Source organism: Phycodurus eques, chromosome 23 (assembly GCF_024500275.1).
Source record: "Phycodurus eques isolate BA_2022a chromosome 23, UOR_Pequ_1.1, whole genome shotgun sequence".
Taxonomy (NCBI): domain Eukaryota; kingdom Metazoa; phylum Chordata; class Actinopteri; order Syngnathiformes; family Syngnathidae; genus Phycodurus; species Phycodurus eques.
In genome coordinates this window covers 2,044,574-2,064,358 of record NC_084547.1, presented here as the reverse complement: position 1 = coordinate 2,064,358, position 19,785 = coordinate 2,044,574, and the positions used below count along the sequence as shown (strand labels likewise).

The window sequence follows — 19,785 nt, the reverse complement described above, 5'->3', positions numbered from 1 at the left end:
AATGAAAACAAGATGGCTTTTGCCATTTTCCCTTTTTTTAATAATGATTATAAAGATATTTATCAGTCACGATAAATTCCCAAATATGGTTTCTGTTGCAATTTGAATTTCTATCCCTTTTATTTTTAACGATACATAATTCTTCATTCATTCATGAAACAATATAAAAGTTGTTTGTTTGTTTTTTAGATCGTGTGACAGTGTAATAATACCAAGACCATGAAGAAAATATTTTTTTCTAAACTAGCCTTCACAGCTATATCATTTTTGATCATAGCTGAAGCAGCTCACAATCAATGTTTCATTGAATAACATGAAAAAAATAAAAATATAGTCAGATACATCATTCTCACCTAAGAAGCAGATTATTATTCATTGTGTGCAGATCGCAACAGATTTAGGCCAACCAATCAGAAAATGGTGTCGTCATCAACGAGGACAAATTTGAAATGCAATTGGTTAAAGAAAAAAAGAAACCATCTCATTGTTCATAAAGCCGAAGTTAACATTGGCCAGCACCACTGAAGGTGAAGACCCTGGACAGATCACGTGAAATGAAATGTGATTGGACCAAAAAAAAAAAATAAATAAATAAAAAATCTAATATCCACACCCACGCATACACAGTCTAAATTGTGTAGTTTAAAAGTGTGTGAATGCTCGTTTGTCTATATGTGTCCTGGCCATACATATTTTCACATGTAAAATTGCACCCAACAGTGTTGTACTGTATAAAACCACACTAATAACATTTACACTAAAGATAACCATGCGAACATAGAAAACACAAGCACATAATACAACTGCACCTATAGTGTATTATCCTTTTTCTGACCACTTTGTACTCCCTACATTTGAAAACAAATGCCCATACTTTCTACTCCTTACTTTGTCCCCCCCCCCCCCCCAAAAAAAAACACTTTGAGTACTTTTGCCATCTCCGCTAATAAATGCTGGATGAAATTGGAAGAGAAAAAAAAACAAAACGAATGCGACAGTGGTTGCCGGAATGCTGAGAAAAGACGGAGGCACAGGAGAGTGGCGGAGGCACTGCAGTGCACAGATTTTAATCAACTTAAGTGCCGTGAAGCCGACCTGTCCCGTCTCTCTCTCGGGTACGTTAAAACACATGCGCCCACACGCGCCCACACACACACACACACACACACACACGCGCACACAAACTCAGGCAACTGAAGTGGGAATCTGATGCAGTGCCAATTTTGTTTTATTGCATTCATTATCCAGTAATCCCAAAACATTTTTCACTTCTTCACTGTAATGACCATTTAGCCAAGGGGTCAAAGATTGCTGACCCCTGCGTCAGTTACGTTATTATGAAGCTAACCTTCGAGCTAACTATACAACAGAATGTGATCGAACAAATGTGATGCGAGTGAAAATATATAGTCGCGGTTTACGACAGCTTTTTTTTTTTTTTTTTTCCCCTCCCTTTGTTGAACTTCTCGTAGCAATTGCGCACTCAAGACGCGATAGCGGCCATGTTCGCACGTGCAATCTCTCATAGCATTGCGCTGACTGCGAGGCCCGCGTGGATTGCTGATCCGGATCTATTATCTAATTGCTACTGCAGCAACACTGACTGGGCAGAAGACATCAATCTCCCCCTGCCATTCTACCGCCACCGCCTCACTGTCGCCCGCATCTTGCCGTGCTTGCTGACACACAACGTTTGTCCTTTGCTCATATTTTTGGGAGGATATAGTTGGATTAGTCCAATGTTTGGACGAACCGACGGAAGGGATGCATCTCTCTGCGACCCGTCGGTGGGCATTGAATCAGTTGGTTACGTAAAGGAGACATTTCAAAGACTCGACCAAGGCCAACGTATGGGAAAGAATGGTGTCCCTCCATAAACTCTCATAAGGACACACTCAGCACGTGGCAGCTAAATATACTATGGTGCACTATTAAAATAAGCATATGCTCTAAATATGTCAGCCTCAACATCCCATTGGTCAGCCTGGCTGATATTTTTAGAGCCTATTCAAACCAATTGCACTGTTCCCCCCCTCCTTTCTTCATGCTCAGAAGTGTTTTAGAACATCTTTATTGTCCTGGGCAGCCTGCAGCTAATGTTCACAATGAGCATTTTTTTTTTTTTTTTTTTTTTTTTTTACATTGCTTTTTTTGTTGTTGTTGTTTGTTTCGTTCCAGATATGACTTTATTCACCTCACAAAGTAATTTTTAGCTCATTTCAGGCTTTGCGTGATGAACATTTCGGCTTTGGACTATTATCTCCGGAGCGCAGCCTAGAAACAGGATTACACTGACCCTCAGTGGCGCAAAACCTACATGACTGTACACAATTGCCGAACTATTAAAGTATATGGCAAGCCCATTGAGCATTTATTACATATCCTACTAATGCACTGGATTGTCTATGTAATGGTAGGCTATTTGTTCTCACTAGTAAGACAATTCAGTGCACTACTAGAATGACGATGTCTTACTAGTAACTTTGTTTCCACAACTGCCTTCAACTGCTGTATGACATCCAACAGGGTGCATGTAGTTCTGCTAGTGCACGCGCAGAAATGTCATACAGCAGGGGAGACGTTTCTTCCTGACCCTGGGCGCTGCCTAGTAAACTACGACACCGGCGCGATCCGCTGCCGTGTTCATCCTCCTCGCGTTGAGCTCTGCGGCGAGGCCTCTGGATTTCTTGTAAAAAAAGAGCGAGAGCTGGCGGTCCATGAGGAAGTTGTGGTAGAGGGTGGCCAGGCGGGTGCACAGCACCAGCTGCGACTTCTTGTCGCCCACGTCCATGGCGGCGGCCAGCGCTAAGTGGTAGTAGCCTGCCGCATCAAACGGTTCCTGGACAGACCAAAAGGACCAAAATATTATTTTAGTAATATATTTTTATTTTATTCTTCACAATAAACACAACCAGTTATTTCATGAGCTAATGGAATTATTGTAATTGACAAATTTTAAGAGGAAAAAAAGGGCGAAACACATATAATAAATATTTACACGACTCTTATTAATGTAAATGCTCATTGGACCGGATTAAAGAACGGAGCGGACCCCCGTACCTTGCCCGTCACACAGTTGGCCTCGTGTCCAAAAGTCCTCCCTAACATCCTGTACCTTGAGATTGTAGAAAAGGATGTCCCCCAAGGTCCGGTAGACCCTGACGTAGTAGAGCGCTTCCTCGTCGAACTGCAGAGGGGCCGGGCAGAGGCTCAGGGTCTTCAGGTAGTAGTGTTCCGCGAGCTCACACTGACCTAAACGGTGGTGCAGAAAGGCCAGACGATAGTAGGCCACCCGCTCGTTCAGGTGCTCCCCTGGACAGAAACGCCCGATCGCTGGTTTAGAGTTAACCAAATGAAAACCCAAATTCAACAACCACGAGGCCAGCGAACCAATGTAAAAATCGTCAAACATTTGCACATAGGCTCAAATCCAAATTATTTAACAATCTAACTTTTTTGGTCTTCTTGCTTCAGGTATCTCTGTTCATCATTAGTTCAGTCCTGATACATTTTATTATTTTACTTAAGACAATGTTTTATTTGCTGTTGCACTTTTTTGTTCTTGCACTCCAAATTATTTTTACACAGTGCTGTTGTCGTTTTTTGTTTTTTTTGTGCTCCATGTTGAGAGAAAAATCAAAACCATCAGGCTGAGAAGAGAGAGTTTACAGTAGGTGTATCAATGATCCCAAAAAAAATAAAAAATAATAAAAAAATCTCGTCAGACATTCGAGGTAAATTCATCAAAAGAGCAAAGCCTTCCTACCAAGTGTGATGCTGATGTCCAGCGCGGTGTGAGCAAACTCCATGGCGTCTCCGTACAGTTGGAGACTGAGCATGACTTCTGTCAACTTGTTGCACAATCTCAGCTTGCTTGACACCGCGTCGCTCCTGGCTGCGATGGGAAGAGCGCGATCCTGCGCCCAAGGCATGACAAAAACGAAACGATCAAAGCTGCGATAGCGAACTCCCGTTCTTTCCGGACGATGAATCTCGATGTAATGGGTGGGGGCTAAAAGCGACCGTACCCTGTAGTAGATGATGGCCTTGTCTCGGTCCTGGCTGCTGTTGAAGAAGATATCTCCAGCAGCTTCCAGCAGGTTTAAGATGAACTTGGAGTCTCCTGTGCTCAGAGCGACATCCTGTGCTACCTGACCACCACATGAGACATTTCATTTTAAAAGTCGAAGCAAACTGACAACACACATAGATAGATCGATCGATATCCAACTGACCTGCACGTAAAGTTCCACCAGTTCCAACTGGCCAAGGAGGTGGTAGATCTTCCCGGCTTGCAGCCATCCGTACGCCTCCTTCTCCCTGCAGCCCAGGTCGATGAAAATACCCAGACTGCTCTTGGTGTGGTCGAGAGCTGCGCGATAGGCCCTGCGGACGGTGACGAAACAGGTTTCAATAATCAACGAAAAACATTGATTGTGAGCGACATTCAATTCTACAAGTTCAATTCTTTCTAGCGCCTCACTAGTAGCACTGGCAGTGCGCAGGTTTCAACTAGTGCAGTACTAGTGTACGGCAAGCCGTGGCGGAACACCTGTCTGTGGCCAGCGAGAGGAAGAGCTGGCTGATGGCTTCCTGCGCGTCGCCCTCACGTTCTCGGTCTCGTGTTCCGCGAAGCAGTCGGACCTGGTGCTGGCTATAGATGATACGCCGGGCCTGGTCTGGACTCTCACATTCGTACAGGTGGCACAGGCGTCTTACCGCGCTCAGCTGGCCTGGCAACCATTGAAATCGAATTGATCTCCTTTAGTGATCGGTATACATTCTCAGTTACAGTTACAGTTCGTGTTTTTTCTTTATTCAGGGCTCAGTCCCTGTCCACCGAATATTGTCGTGGATTCCATTGCGTCGTATTTTAGACACAATCCCAGATTGATCGTAGTAAAATCAGAACAATGTCTCATTTAGGATATTACAATTTGGCAATTTACACTCTGAGAGGTTGGCGTTGATTGCCAGCAGCAAAGCCCACTCGTAGCATCCTTTCCCATAATGCATCCGGCGCTCCTTCACGCAGTGTTGTCCCAGTTCCAGCAGCACGGCGATGAAAGTTGTCTCGTGCCCTCCGTCCAGCGCAGAGAAGAGCTGCACAGACTCCATCAGGTGCTTCTGTGCCAGTGCTTTTGCTCCAGCCTTGAGGCACATCAACCCTATGTGAGGAGAAGGAAGCAATTTACTGCAAACCCACTCATGTCATCGTCTAATCCTAATAAGTACATCAAATACCAAGGTTAGCATGAGCTACCGCCCAGTTTGGCAAGTCTTTGTACTCCTGGCAGATGTCCACAGCAGCGTGATAGCTCTCTGCCGCCCTGCGAAGGTCACCCATGCACCGGAGAGCCACCCCACGCATGTTAAGCACCAGCCCTTGACGCCAATCAAATAGTCAAAATCAGAGGTGGCAGAAAGTCACATACTGCTTGTACAAATCATAAAGAAGTCTCAAGTTTTCATCTTCAAGTATCACACAAGTCCCAAGTTACTGCAAAACCCTTTCAATGCAAATGTAGTCAAGTTGAATCATTCATCAATTTTAGCCATGCAATTCCCAAGTCCTAAAACTGGCAACTTAAGTCTGACTTGAGTCAGGTCATTAGACTCGAGTTCCCAATCTTTGGTCAATGTAGAAACAAGATCGAGAACCAAAGACCAAAATCCACAGACCTTCCAGCGCCACGGTGCAGTGCTCAGGCAGGGCGGCCAAGACCGAGTCCAAGACGCGCAGTCCCACGCTCGGCTGACGGTCGTGGATGTGGAGCCATGCCAGCCAGATGAGGGCGTTCTTCTGTTCTGCCGAGTCGGGGGAGGGAGGCAGTGCCGCCGATAAGAACGCGCATGAGTCGGATGGCCTTGTCAAGCATCCCCTGCTGGTAAAAGAGCTGCGAGAGACAAACGACGAGTTGGTGCTTCAACACTGAATGTTGTCTGTGTGCTGGCGCTCTTTGGCTATCGGTCAAAGAAAGACAGCGGTGTAAATATGGAGCCATGTGAGCTGGGAAGGAGTCCACGTCCGTGGTGTTGCCCGTGACGAGGAGCAGGCCGCTGAGGCCGTCAGTCAGTGTCGTAGAAGTATCCCGCGATGCTCTTGCAGCAGAGCAAATACTGAGCTGGTAGAGGCCCATTTCCCTGTATAGCCTCCCCAGGGTTAGATGTCCTCCACTGGGCGAGACGCTCGACCTTCCCTGAGCTCCGGCGCAAAGAACAAGGAGTCTCTCTAGGTAGGGGACAACCTTTGGGCCCTCTTTATGAGCCCAATGGTGCATCGCCAGAAGATAACAAGCTCGAGCTTCAGCCATTGCGTTTTGAGAAAGAACCGCTTTCTTGAGGGCGTATTCTAGAACCGAGCTTTCCTTCACACATTCCAGGCAGTACGACGTTCCCATTAACAAGGCCACGAGTCGCTCGGACACGCCAAAGAAGCTCTCCGTGTTCTTCTGTAAAAGATAAATGGCGGCCAGGTTGGAGTAAATGCTCGCCAGCAGACTAACGTCTGTGAAGGTTTCACGAGGCACGCCGAGAGCCTCCTCAAAATAAACCCGGGCCTGGCTGAATTTGGACTTGGCAGCGGAGAACTTGCCCAACAAGAAGCATAGACGAGTCTGGGACCACAATAGCCGCTTCTTCCTGGCAGTTTCCCTGGCGACGGACAGAAAGGAAATCAACTCGTCCTCGTGCGAGTGGCCGCAGAAGATGGAGGAGGACAGAAGTTCAGGACTTTGTATGTAAAACACTCTGAACTCATCTTTGGAATCACGTCCTTCCAAAAAAGACAGGAGCAAAGTGATGTTCTCAGTGTGTTGTCTTTCTTCAGCTGGCTGAACAGTGAAACGAGGAGTTTTCACATGTCGGCCTTCAACAGGATCAATCGCATCGTCTTGGATCCTCGGACAAACACACTCTGGGGTTAAATGCTTTTCCGGGTCGAGAAGCCGCTCCATATTTTCTTTGAAGTCAGTCTCAACTGGGGCTGAGGGAGCTTCTGGAAAAGGAAAAACAAGACGCTGAGACCAGAATCCCTCCCACCACCCGCCAGGCCTGCTGCTTACGACTCAGTCCGTGCAGTAGCCAGTCGAAAAGGACTTACTTGACCGATTCTTCTCGGAGTCTTGGGAACTGAACACATCTGGGATGAAACAATCAAGAACACGGCAATTTATCTCGTCGTCTTCAGATTTGCATTTTCATTGCAAGAACCCGTTTGATATTCAAATTAAAGTCTGATCCTTTGAACATAACCACGGACTATGGATCTGACGTTCTTGTTAGCACACCACAGGTTAATGTCAACAGATCCCCTTCACAAGAATGCCAGTGACAAATTCCTTTTGCTTGATAGTTTTTACATTTCAGACTATCGGGAGGGCTTTTCACAATGGATTCTCATCTGAAATTGCCTTATAAACACAACAAACAAAAAAAGTGTTTCATGTTTTTTTTTTTTTTTACCTAGTTTGTACGTATGACCGATATCACTTTGAGATGTTCTCTTGAGCAAGGCAGTCGTTTGCTCAATGACGTCGTCCTCGTGCAGGTTGAAGAAGTTCACTTCTTCTCCGTCTAAAAGAGCGTTTACCGAGCTGGACAAGACAACGAACGACGTTTCATCGTTTCTGAAAGCTGCTTTGCTTGCGCCGTCTTAAAGTTGTGGCGAAACACTCACTCGTAAGTGTCACCCGAGCATTTCACCTGGCTCGTCGCCACGAGACCCGCTTCCCCCGTTTCCTCCTTCATGCCCAAGAACCAGCCGTGACAGGACACCAGTCGTCCCACGATGATGATGCGGTCACCCGGTGACACGCTCAGCTCGTCCGGACCTTCTGAGTCATATTGCACGGTGGCCACACACGTGCCTGTGGCTGAATACAACAGGACATGACTACCATGCAAAAACAATTCAACATGGCATCTATGATTCCTGGTCCCTGAATCATGATTTATTTTACAAATAGCGAAGTTTGCACCACTGTATACTGTATGTACTTTTTGTGACATAATTTGTTTGCTGGTGCAGGGTAAATAATTTTTCAACTGTAAAATATGCGTCTTGGCTCAATAAAAGTCGGGAAACACTGCAATCGTCCAGTAGGTATTGCCACCTCACCAAAGTGCAGAGGGAAGTTACTGGCAGGTTTCCCATCACCCAATAAAATGTTCTCTGCACAAGACTTGAGAAACCACCTGCGGACATGTGACAAGAAAGACAAAGGCCACTTTCGTCACCATTACAGAGTGGCGTGCGTTCGGTCCAGCTGCAAAATCTAGTGTACAGTGAGCCCCTGCTGCATTGCGGTTCATCTTTTGCGCTCCTCACTACATCGCCGATTTTAAAACAATAGTTTTTTGTTTGTTTTGAAATGGCTTTTTACAGAATAGGTACTGGCAAGTCCCAATATAGTGTTGTGCGCTTTCAGTGTAATAGTATCACAACATGCCAGGCAGCACTGAGCTCAACTGGAGGTACAGTAGATGCAGCTTATTTAAGAGGAAGAGAAGTAATGTTGTACTATATGGTATGGTTGAACACGCTAGTGTGTATATATACACAATGTTTCACTCTCTTTTGTTGCAATTGATGCTGCTCCATGTGTGTTAAAGTAGCAGTTGTTCTAAGGTTTATAATGACCGTAACGTCAACGCTGACTTCTGTGAGCGGGTCCATAGTATTTTGCATTTGATGTTAGCATTAAGCTAGTGGACTTTCGTTAGAATACAAATGATATGGTTTGGTAGAACAATACGAATTTAATTCTCATTTGTTTTCTGTCTCAATTTTACAGTAAACATCAACTGGGAGAGCCACATAAACAGCTGGAAGCCAGCATACCGTATTTTCCGCATCATAAGGCGCACCGGATTGTAAGGCGCAGTCTCAATTACGGGGTCTATTTTTGTACTTAAGCCATACATAAGGCGCACCGTATTATTCGGCGCATGCTAAAACAAGGTAACGGAAGCAAAACAGTGCGTTTGGTTGAACTTTTTTCAACGACGTATTTAAAAATACACTCACATTATTTTTTTGAGCAATCTTTTGTCACAAATCCATCGAAGTCCTCATCTTCTGTATCTGGAACTGAACAGCTGGGCAATTTCGACATCAAACATGCCGGGTTCCCTCTCATCATTGTCGGAGTCAGTCCCGTTGCCGGGTGGCTGTACAGGAATGACGCCGGCTTTCGCGAAAGCGCGGACAACGGTCCAAGCAGACGCCTTAGCCCAGGCATCCACAATCCATTCACATATGGTGGCGTAACTCGCCCGGCGCTGCCTCCCAGTCTTTAGTAAAGGTGTGTTCGCCGTCTCTCATCCATGGCGCCCACGCCGCTCGCAACCTCACTTTGAACGCACCGTTTACGCCAATGTCCAGCGATTTAAGTTCGCTTGGAGTTGCTGCGCCACGGCAGTCCTTGCGCGGATGGCGACTTTTCATAAAACGAAAGCACCGACACGGACCTTGAAAGTCTTCCATCTTCATGTCTTGTGCTAACGTTTTTGCCTTCAGTCGAATGGTGACTGGAGAGACGCTGTTCTTGTGCTCTGTCGCGGCTGCTCTATTCCCATTTACAACCGCGTAACTGATAGCCTGTCGTTTGAATTGTGCCTTGTAAGCATGTCTCTTCGCTGATGCCATTTTCGGGGGTCCTTAGCCAAACAAATTGTTTTGCAGCATACCGGTAGTACAGTGGAGTGGCGGAGGTAAGCGTATGTACTGTACGTAATGTTCTCTAATTGGTTTATCGCTGCCATCGTACGTAGTGTAAGCATTGCGTCCCTGTCGGCGGGAAATGGTCCAACAGTCAGTGAAGCGCACAAGAACATTTTTACAGATTTTGGAACTCGGTGCACACATAAGGCGCACCGGGTTAAAAGGCACACCGTAGATTTTTTAAAAAATTAAAAGGCTTTTAAGTGCGCCTTCTAGTGCGAGAAAATAGGGTACTCTTTTTTGGAGGACTGTGTGAGCGAGAAAGTCCGTTATTCGATTGTCTCCCATTTCTTGATAGCAAGAGAGTGAGAACAGGTGCAAAGGAATAGGATTAGCTATAGGAATAAGAGTATTAAAACACATTCACTGCCATTGACGGCTTTAGAAGTCAAATATCCATGTTAACTGGGAAGGCTGGCAGTGAATGAGTAGTGTGTTTTAATAAGAGGTCTCTCTATATTGCATTTTTCACCTACCAGTGTGTGGAACCTGGTGTGAACCCTCGCGATAAACAGGGGTCCACTGTATTCGGTTTTGCTAATGTTGTGGATTGTGACTCACTGATGAAAAGATATCACAGGCTCCAGTGCCGGTTTGGGCGCGGTGCCTCTGGCCCCGTCTGCCAGGCAAAGGATAGTCCAGCCCGAGTCCAGGAAGGGCGGCTCAAAGAGTGCAATGTCTCCCTGTTCCAGGTACAGGTCACCTCCGGAGGTGCAACTGTCAAACATCTGGCTGGCGGCGCAGCGAGCGAACAGCGACCCTGACAACGACACACAGATCACAACGCCCTTAACGCCGCCATTTCGCTCATTTTCACATTTTCAATCAAATGTCACCGTCACCCAGAGGTGGGAGATTTCAAGACCTGTTGGTCAGGCTAGTTACACATCCAACAGAAAAACTAGTCAGTATTCTCTGATATGCATATTTTTTTTTTTCTTCCCTATATGCTGATGACTCTGTTTCTCTTTTGAACATATCTACAGTGGCTAAATGTTTATTTGATAGTCTCGGTTGTTGTTCATTTAACTATTATCGGTGTACATATACTTTTTTTTTTTTTTTTTTTTTCGATTTCATGCTCCCTCCAATATAAGAGTACTTTGTGACTAGCTTAATCCAAGTAATAACTTGACTCAACTTGCTTGGTTGTTGCCACAGTAACTTGGGACTTACTTGAAACGTCACAGTTAAGACTTGGGGACTTGCACATACAAGCATGTGGCTTACTCCCAACTTCTGCCACCGCCTACCTTCTTGCATGAGAGCACACGTGTAGAGAACATGAAGCGTGTCCTCCGGAGTGGAGACCTCGATCTCAAGATGTTCGTCCAAGGAAAGGAGCCACAACTTTTGGTCAAACAACAGATGCTCCATGAAATGACCCAGCAGACCTATTAGAAATATTACATGGCAGCCACATTAAAACATGTTTGAAGTTGGACACTAAAGATAGATGGTAAAAATAGACAATATTGCCAATTTACCGTGTGTGTAATATGTTGTGAACTTCCATACTTCCTCGAATGCTTTGAACGAGACAAAAATCACTTGGTCTTCACTGTCAATGGCGACCAGGTCAGCAGACAACTCCTATTTGACACAAAATTCCTTTTTAGATTTATATTTGTTCATTGGTTGATTGAGTACTTGTCAGTCTCGACTTTTTTTTTGTACTTTTACCTCAAACATTCACTGTCATTGACTGCTTTAGAAGTCAAAAATCCATGTTAACTGAATGGGAGTTAACTCGGTACCTCTACTTTAACCAGAGCCTGTATTCATTCCAATTCAGTTCATTCTTTCTCACTAACCTAACTGTGACAAACCTAGAAGCTGAACGTGAAGCTTCCAAGTGTGTTTTTACGATGTACCCTAAAGAGAGCGCTGAGCTCAGTGCTGTCGGCCTGCTGAATGCGCAGTTTCCCTCGCAGCATTTCCTGCGACTCTTCGCGTGCAGGAAGACGCTCGGGACCCGCGACCACATCCAGGCGCACTGGCAGAGCTGAGGAAAAAGTGCACTAAAGTCAGGGATCATCCTCCAAATCTCCCTGAACGCCTTCAGATCCACATCGGAGTCATTTATTTTGAGAACTAAACACCGTTCCGTACAAAGCAATCCTTTTCGTCACTGTCAACTGCGTTTTTATTAAATAAACGAGTTCCTCGTTCCAGCTACAGTTTGATACAGACTTCAAAATTAATCAGTGACTTCAAGGGTAAATGTATAAACTGCTTGAAATGGACTCACATGACATGTTTAGTAACTGGGGTCATTTAGGCTTTTACATGTCACATTTCTGCTTTCACGAGCTTTTCGACGAATTCATGCAATATGGCATGAATGCAAAAAAAAAAAAAGAAATAAAGCTAAAAAAAAGTCAGGACCTGTTGGACGGTTTTCCTCAGGTGTTCCCTTCAGACTGGCAGCATCTCTTGAGAAAGCAGCGCCTGGAAGAAACATGAAAAATGTATTTGTGACAATCATCACAACTTCAGTAAAACATTAAAGCCATAAATCAAATATTTGCACAAGAAAAAACCAACTACAATTAAAAGGACATTGTAGAATACAGTCTAAGATTGACAGAATAAAGATCTACACACACACACATTTTGAGGGTTGATAACATAATGGAGAGAAAAACAAAAGTAGGTACTTTTTATACTCTCTCTTACCGCGCCTGCTGTGTCGTCCGCTTTTTTCCATCGGCCTTGCTTCTTCTGGTCACGCAAGCACACTGTGAGGACACACATCAGCACTTCTCAGAGGAGGAAACAAGTCAAGCCCACAGCAGCTGCTCTGGCTCTCCGAAATAAAAGCTACATAATGAAGCGGGAATAGATAAATACAGTCTAATAAACACATTGAATTGATTATTACACTTTTCGGAATGAGCTGTTCCACATTGAAAATGAATCCTTAACCTCATGTTATTTTGGTGCGACTCTTATTTTGAAGCTGCACTCCTCCATTTCCTTTGCTTGGCTGGGCGGACAAAATAATGCTGTACATGTCTTTATTTTCCCAATGATAGACTATTATGACAAAGACTTGTCTTAAATGTGTACAGTTCTGCTATTTGCTGGTTAATCATCGCTCACTGAGCAAACAAACCACTTGCCCCCAAAATGGTTGAAGAAAAACACTGAGTTTGCTTTCCCAAAAGTGTACAGACGAGCAGAGGACAGCTACGATTTAACGTAACTGGACTGACCACGTCAACAAATTAGTAAAAGCCTGGCTCGCCATTGGCCCAGCAGTACATGGGATGGTGTACACAGTCCGATTGTTCTCCGATATTGTTACCAAACTGACACAATGAGACTCAATTGACTATTTCCAAAATATACCATCTGTAAGAGATATTTCCCACAGAAACCTCAAAATATATATACTTTTTGTTAATCTGAGATTATTATCATGACTAGTTAGTAAACTGGAAGCGAAATCAGGTACATTCATTCAGACAAGAAACAATGCACTGACCAATGCTACCGCAGGCCTGCGCTATTAAAGGGGAAAAAAAACAGGTAACAACATGGCGTCCGCAAATCATGTGACGTGGATTTAACCAATGACGGAGGACTGCTGCCACTTTAAAGTGTGTCCAGACTGCGCCATTGTGGATATGCCAGACCGCTGGGTGGCGTAGCAACATAATATTGCACCACACAGCGACTTGAAATTGACGCCAGTAAGACCGAGGAAAACCGGATATTTATGATCCCTGCTTCCAAATAAAAAAGAGAAAAAGGTAAGATGTAGGTTTCTTTTTAGGTTGAAAAGTATATATAAAAGTAAAACGAGTGATGTAGGAAACATGTTTTATTCAATAACCCAATAAATTTCACTTCTATGACGGTGCAGTTAAATGGAAGCTTTCCGCCGAATCTCATTTTAGCTTTTGTTTTGACAATCCACAAACGGACGTACGCCTTCCTCGCTAACTTGACATCAAAAAAGGTTTTGGGGGAGAGGAGGAGGGGGCGGGGTGCCCAGTCAAAACAATGCAGTTTAAATGGCGTCTCCAACTTAACGAGATCTCCGAACGCCCTCCGCCCCGTTGTCGCGTTTTGATCGGCGACTCGATCCGCCGCGGTTTTGGTTCCGCGGATGTTTTTGTTGCCCGCAGATGGAGGCGGCTAACGGGCGTCTGTTGTTAACGTAGCCCAGCGGAGGGGAGCTGAAAGCGGACAGACGGGAAGACCGAGCGACAAACGGACGTTCATCCGAGACAACCACCACTCCCGCATGGCGGACTAGGAGCCGGGGGATCAGTCCCGTCATGGCTCCGTGCTCCGTGGCGGCGGCCTGCCGCAGCCTGGCCCTCTCGACGTGGCTGCTGTCCTTCTGCTTCGTCCACCTGCTGTGCCTCGACTTCACCGTGGCCGAGCGCGAGGAGTGGTACACGGCCTTCGTCAACATCACCTACGTGGAGCCCTCCACCAAGACGCCGCGCACCGACAAGACCGAGTGCGGCCGCTACGGGGAGCACTCGCCCAAGCGGGACGCCAAGGGGGTCGTGGTGCTGCCCGCCGCGCCCCACGACCGCCAGGCCTGCGACCCCGGCACCCCGTTCCCGGCGCCGGCCCATGCCGGGGCCTGGGTGGCCCTGATCGCCGGCGGCAACTGCACGTACAAGGACAAGATCCGGCACGCCGCCGAGCGTAACGCCTCTGCCGTGGTCGTCTTCAACGTGGGCTCGGCCAACGCCAACGACACCATCACCATGCCTCATTCCGGTGGGCACGCCGCCTTCTTTTTATCTCCTCGTTTGGAGTTCGGGATATTGGGGATGAACCCAAACTGCACTAGAACCTTTGCAGGGGAACTTAATTTGACCATCTCCGCATCTTTTGAATGCACATGCCCAACGCTTGAACGGCCAGTAAGCTACCCGCTGGGTTTGATCCACGAATGGAACGAAACATTTCTTGGTTCAACTGGAATTGGTTATTTAGGCAGTCTTCGTCGACGTCTCGCAGTTGATCATCGGTTCCTCGGCGTCAAACAGGAAGTGACAGTCTCACAGCTGGTGTCAACCGGGGGACTGGAAGAGTAACAGAAAGGCACAGGAGTGGGCGTCCTGTTGTGAACAGTGACCTTGAACCGTTGGGACACGTGCGTTCAAGAGTTCAGCAAGGTCAAATTAAGTTCATCTGGAAAGGTTATAGTGTATTTTTGGTTCATCCTGAAATTTCATCCCCCAAGCCAGATATCCCAAACCGTTTGAGGGTAGTGTATGTCGTATGGAACACGGCGTGTGATATTGTTCAATTCCTGACAAGTCGCGACAAATGGAGTGTGGGAAAATCAGGCAAGACTAGTCAAACTGTCATTAGATGATAAAGCACTCAAACGGGCGTCTTGAAACGGGAACACTGCACGTGGAAGGTTTTGGGACTTCAAGTAATATATTCCACAACTGCCACCGAGAGTTTTCTTGGAACATTTTTGCCATCCTTCTCCCCCTCAGGCACAGGCGACGTGGTGGCCATCATGATCCCGGAGCCCAAAGGTCGCGAGGTGGTCTCGCTCCTGGAGCGCAACTTGACGGTCACCATGACCATCACCATCGGGACCAGGAACCTGCAGAAGTACGTGAGCAGGACCTCGGTGGTTTTCGTGTCCATCTCCTTCATCGTGCTGATGATCATCTCGCTGGCCTGGCTCGTGTTCTACTACATCCAGAGGTTCAGATACGCCAACGCCCGAGACCGCAACCAGGTAGAAACGGGACTGCCAGACGAGGGCTGTGTTGGGAAATCATTTTCTCATTCCCCCAATCACTCTAGGGATTTTTATATAGTTCACTGAAAAGCCCTTGATAGTAATTAGGGAATATTCAATTAATCGTTGGAGCCCTAGAGTCAACTACATAATCCACGATATGAAAATCCCTAGCTAGTAATTAGAGAGTACAGTAAGCCCTCATTATATCGCAGTTCATTTAATGCAGATTCAGTGCATTGCAAATTATTATTATTAGTATTATTTTTTTAAAGTCAGTGGAGTGCAGTTATTCCCCTGCACATCTTTGATGGAGTCATCTTTATCAGCTAAATGATTTAAATGTTACAACAATGACTCAAAGAAGGTCAATTGGGCTGAGGAACAAATGCAAGTAAAGAGCAACGTTAAGCTTAATCTTCTCCAACTACAGTACTGCAGTTTAAAACATCGCCACAATGAATTCTGGGTACCCATAATGCGTTTTGCTGACTACGTTGCCAAGGACTGTCAGTGTGAGGAACGGTGCAAATGGTTAACCCAGAACGCAGTCGCTGCGTTTGGAATCATTCATTCATTCCCTACTACCTAATCACTACAAAGGGATTTTTAGGAAACTATGTAGGTCCACTATATAACAGTGATTTTCCAGACCTGCTTTCAAATGGAATAAACCCAACTTGCTGTCGTCTTCGCCAGCGCCGCCTTGGTGACGCAGCCAAGAAGGCCATCAGCAAGCTACAGGTGCGCAACATCAGGAAGGGCGACCAGGAGACGGAGGCCGACTTTGACAACTGCGCCGTGTGCATCGAAGGCTACAAGGCCAACGACGTGGTCCGCATCCTGCCGTGCAGGTATTCCACCCCTCGTTATTTCCTAGTTGGTCTTGTGGTGACAAGTGTTGCAAAATTGAAATCTTCCAAACCCTGGTGGTGACTTGACTCCGCTTGTGTGTCTGTGTCCTTGGAGACATTTGTTCCACAAGAGCTGCGTGGACCCGTGGCTGCTGGACCACCGCACGTGCCCCATGTGCAAGATGAACATCCTGAAGGCGCTGGGCATCGCTGTGAGTACGGCGGCGCGGGAACGGGGAGCGCTTCCCTCGGCTTTCGCGCCATCTCTGCTCTGTCATTTCTCGTTTCCAGTTAAACGCAGACTGCCTGGATGACCTGCCGCTGGACTACGACCTGGCCCTGGGCGGCGGGGTCGCTGGGCCCCTGGCCCTGGAGGCAGTGGTTTCCGGGGCGGCCAGCGACAGCACGCTAAGCGAGGGAGGCTCCTCCGTGGTTCTGGATCCGGGGGTGCGACGGACGGGACTCCCGCAGGACTACCAGGATCCCCCCGACACCCTGAGGGACAGTCCTGTGACGGCCAGCACGGACACGCACACGGGTGAGCTTCTGGAAAATTTCTATCGGAATAAACCAGGAATTTCCAAAATCGAAGGTTGGCCTTCATAGGGAACTGAAATATAATTATATTTTCACATAATCCTGACAAGTTTGGGGAAGATTACTTTGGAAATGTGGTTGGTCACTATTACAAGTTACCCAGTTTAATATAAATCGTAATACTAGTGTAACTATTTCCATGACTTTCTGCAAAGTAATGACCAATTATATTTGCTGATATTTTCATGACTTAATTTTGAGTGAATCCGTCAACAGGATCCTTGGATGCTTCAAACCACAGAAACCTTTTCAAAATCTCAGACAAACTAACAGATTGCACCACAAAGTGGTGCTTGGAGGTCATATTTGGAAAAATAGGTCGTGTTTGAGACTATGGAACAATGGCACATGACCAGAGAGAGCCAATCACAAGTGTCGTCGGCTTTATGTGGAAGTGACATGAGAAGGAAAAAAATAATAATAATCTGAGTTTCTGCGGCTATTTTACAAATGTAACTAAAATTGTAATCATGGAAATTCCCAAAAGAATTTAATTTAATTCCACATTTCCTCCTAGCAATGTAATGGATAACAATTACATAATCTCCTTACATGTAATTAGTTACCCCCCAACACTGATCCTGTCTAAAACAACCAGATTTCCCACAAGTTACAAGCTATCGCTTGGTCAAATTAGTTAGTTTTTTGTTTTTTTTTTTTGCTTCGTGTCGAGAGCCAAAACTTGACTTTCGAGCATGCTTCAAGTGGAAAAAGTATTCAGTACACCATTTCCAAAATTCCCCATCTTAACATCCTGTGGAAATTTTACCGGGAACTTTCTGGAAACGTTGCACGCGTTCGCAGCCGTTGTGGCTCACCTTCGAGTGTCCGCGTTCCCCCCTGCAGGTGAGCTCCAGCCGTTGGTGAGCAGCGTCTCTGTGGCATCGCTGGTGATCGCCGTGGAAACGGGTCTGTCAGATGAGGAGGGATCCGTTCAAGCGTCTCAGATGGGGGACAAGTCCTGAGAGAAACTGGGGGGGGAAAAAAAAAAAAAAAGCAAAATGAGCGACACAGAAGAGGACCTCCTTTGAGTTTGGCCTGTTTTTTTTCTTTTGCCAAAGCAACTTGGGACTTGCACACGTGACTTCCTCCCACCTCCGGTTATCCGCCTCTTCTATCTTCTCCGGAATGTTCCACGACCTAGGCCGGTCACTTCCTGTCCTTCTCCGGGAAATCCTGCTCCATTTGGTAGACTGCGGCGAGGCCACCGGGTGAACATTTGTGCCGACTTGGTCCCGGCAGTGTTCCAACTCACAGTATTGAACACTAGAAAAACCCCCAAAAAACCCCCCCAAAAAAAACCCAAAAAGTGTTTTCTTTGTAGTTCCCTCTTGTCCAATCGTAGGGTTTTTCTCCGTCCCCGAAAAGATGACCAGAAATGTCGGTACTGTTGTGTACCGTGACCTCCAAACAAAAACATTTCTACATTCGTCCAGTCTGCCGACAAACACTTTTTTGGGCCTCCTAACATTATTCTCTTCCACTTTTCACGCCGGCGCCATGGAGAGACGAACAGAGGGGCTTGCTTGTGACTCCCGAGGTCGCTGAGAGAGCTTCGAGATTGTCATCTATTTTGCTACCTGAGGAGATGTTTATTTTTGTAACGCAGAGAAGACTGAGTCAACCCCCCCCTCCTGCTGGTGGCGTTTTGTACTGTACATATCGAACCATGCCAAGCGACGGACGTGCCGTATGAGGATGTCCTAAAGGTCAAGATTTCTCAATGTTGAATAAAGAACTTGTTGCACAGCTTGCATCCAAAACAGAAGCAACGACTGTAACAAAACAAAACCACAAACACCAGCGGTGTCGAACTCTCTTTTTTGTCACGGGCCACATGGTAGGGTATGATTCCCCTCGCAGCGCTGTTATGACTGTCAAAACCATATAAAGGTCTCATTATTACATATACACGACCGCCCTTTGCTTTTAAATTATATACACAGTACTGAAAATTGAAATCGGAAGTCGTGGAAAATGGCATCCAACTATTATCCCAGAAAAATGTCGATTTTGGTTCAGATTTTCTGCCAAAATGAAAACAAATCCTCTTTAGCAAGAAACGAAGTAAGCGCATTACATTTTGCTTTTGTGGAGCCGCATAAAATTGGGTTTGACGCTGTTGGTTTTGTGACGTTTCGACAAGATGCCATTCTTTGTATAAGAGAGCATTTTCAGTCCAACGTCAACGACATTTTACATTCTTCTAAGAAAACCTCCGAGAAGGATTTATGGGCGCAAATAAACTAATTTTGTTGGCTGATGGAAGATGCAAACTTGTGATTTTTGTTGTCAAACCTTCAACATTTCAAAATTCCTTCCTAAAAATGCTCTCCGTTTATTTTAGCACTTGAACACAGTGCCGAGCTTGTTAGCTGTAATATGTGATGATGATGATGACGCATTATCATGGCTGCTTTACTTTTGCGAATGCTGTTCTCATTAAACTTATGTCTGTTGTGTTGTAAGCTTCCCTGTGTTCTTACTGTGACATTTGTTTGACGTTTTTTTTTTTTTTTTTTTTTTTTTTTTTTTTAAACCACACCGAAGGGAGCAAAAACCAGGCTCGGCCGCTACTTTTCAAATGAATAGTCCATTTTAATGTTTACAGACTATAACTAGATGTTAAGCGGCTCCACATCAGTGATGAAGACGGGGCTTTAATGGAGGTTTGTGTTGTTTGAAGTGTGAAAATCCATCCATCTGTTTGGGTCTTCTTTTTTTTTTTTTTTTTTTTTTTTTTTGCTTTTCTGAAAAACAGTGCACACATATATGGAGTGTGTTCCTCAAGTGACTTCACACTGGGTCCTTCACTTATAAGGATAGGTGAAAGATGTCTTACCAGTGGACCTCAGCTCCCCAAAGAAGAGCGTGGA

At 45.8% G+C, this 19,785-nt stretch overlaps 2 protein-coding genes across 2 annotated transcripts; one reads left to right on the top strand and one right to left on the bottom strand.

Annotated features, from left to right (window-relative positions):
* Positions 1-1,009: 1,009 nt before the first annotated feature.
* On the bottom strand, positions 1,010-17,883 carry LOC133397787 (SH3 domain and tetratricopeptide repeat-containing protein 1). The gene is given in 21 exon segments (XM_061669094.1): positions 1,010-2,839; positions 3,116-3,312; positions 3,767-3,917; positions 4,029-4,151; positions 4,236-4,386; positions 4,553-4,733; positions 4,950-5,168; positions 5,245-5,385; positions 5,683-5,828; positions 5,830-6,997; positions 7,103-7,141; positions 7,465-7,595; positions 7,679-7,874; positions 8,120-8,196; positions 10,286-10,484; positions 10,978-11,118; positions 11,212-11,317; positions 11,599-11,729; positions 12,113-12,175; positions 12,404-12,465; positions 17,728-17,883. Coding segments are annotated over 20 exon segments (3,825 nt in total). The 5' UTR covers positions 12,435-12,465; positions 17,728-17,883; the 3' UTR covers positions 1,010-2,605.
* LOC133397788 (RING finger protein 150-like) lies at positions 13,703-19,377 on the top strand. The gene is made up of 6 exons (XM_061669095.1): positions 13,703-14,470; positions 15,205-15,455; positions 16,158-16,312; positions 16,428-16,524; positions 16,604-16,850; positions 17,756-19,377. Exons 1-6 carry the CDS (start codon positions 14,014-14,016, stop codon positions 17,872-17,874), a joined length of 1,326 nt encoding a protein of 441 aa, XP_061525079.1. The 5' UTR covers positions 13,703-14,013; the 3' UTR covers positions 17,875-19,377.
* Positions 19,378-19,785: the final 408 nt, after the last annotated feature.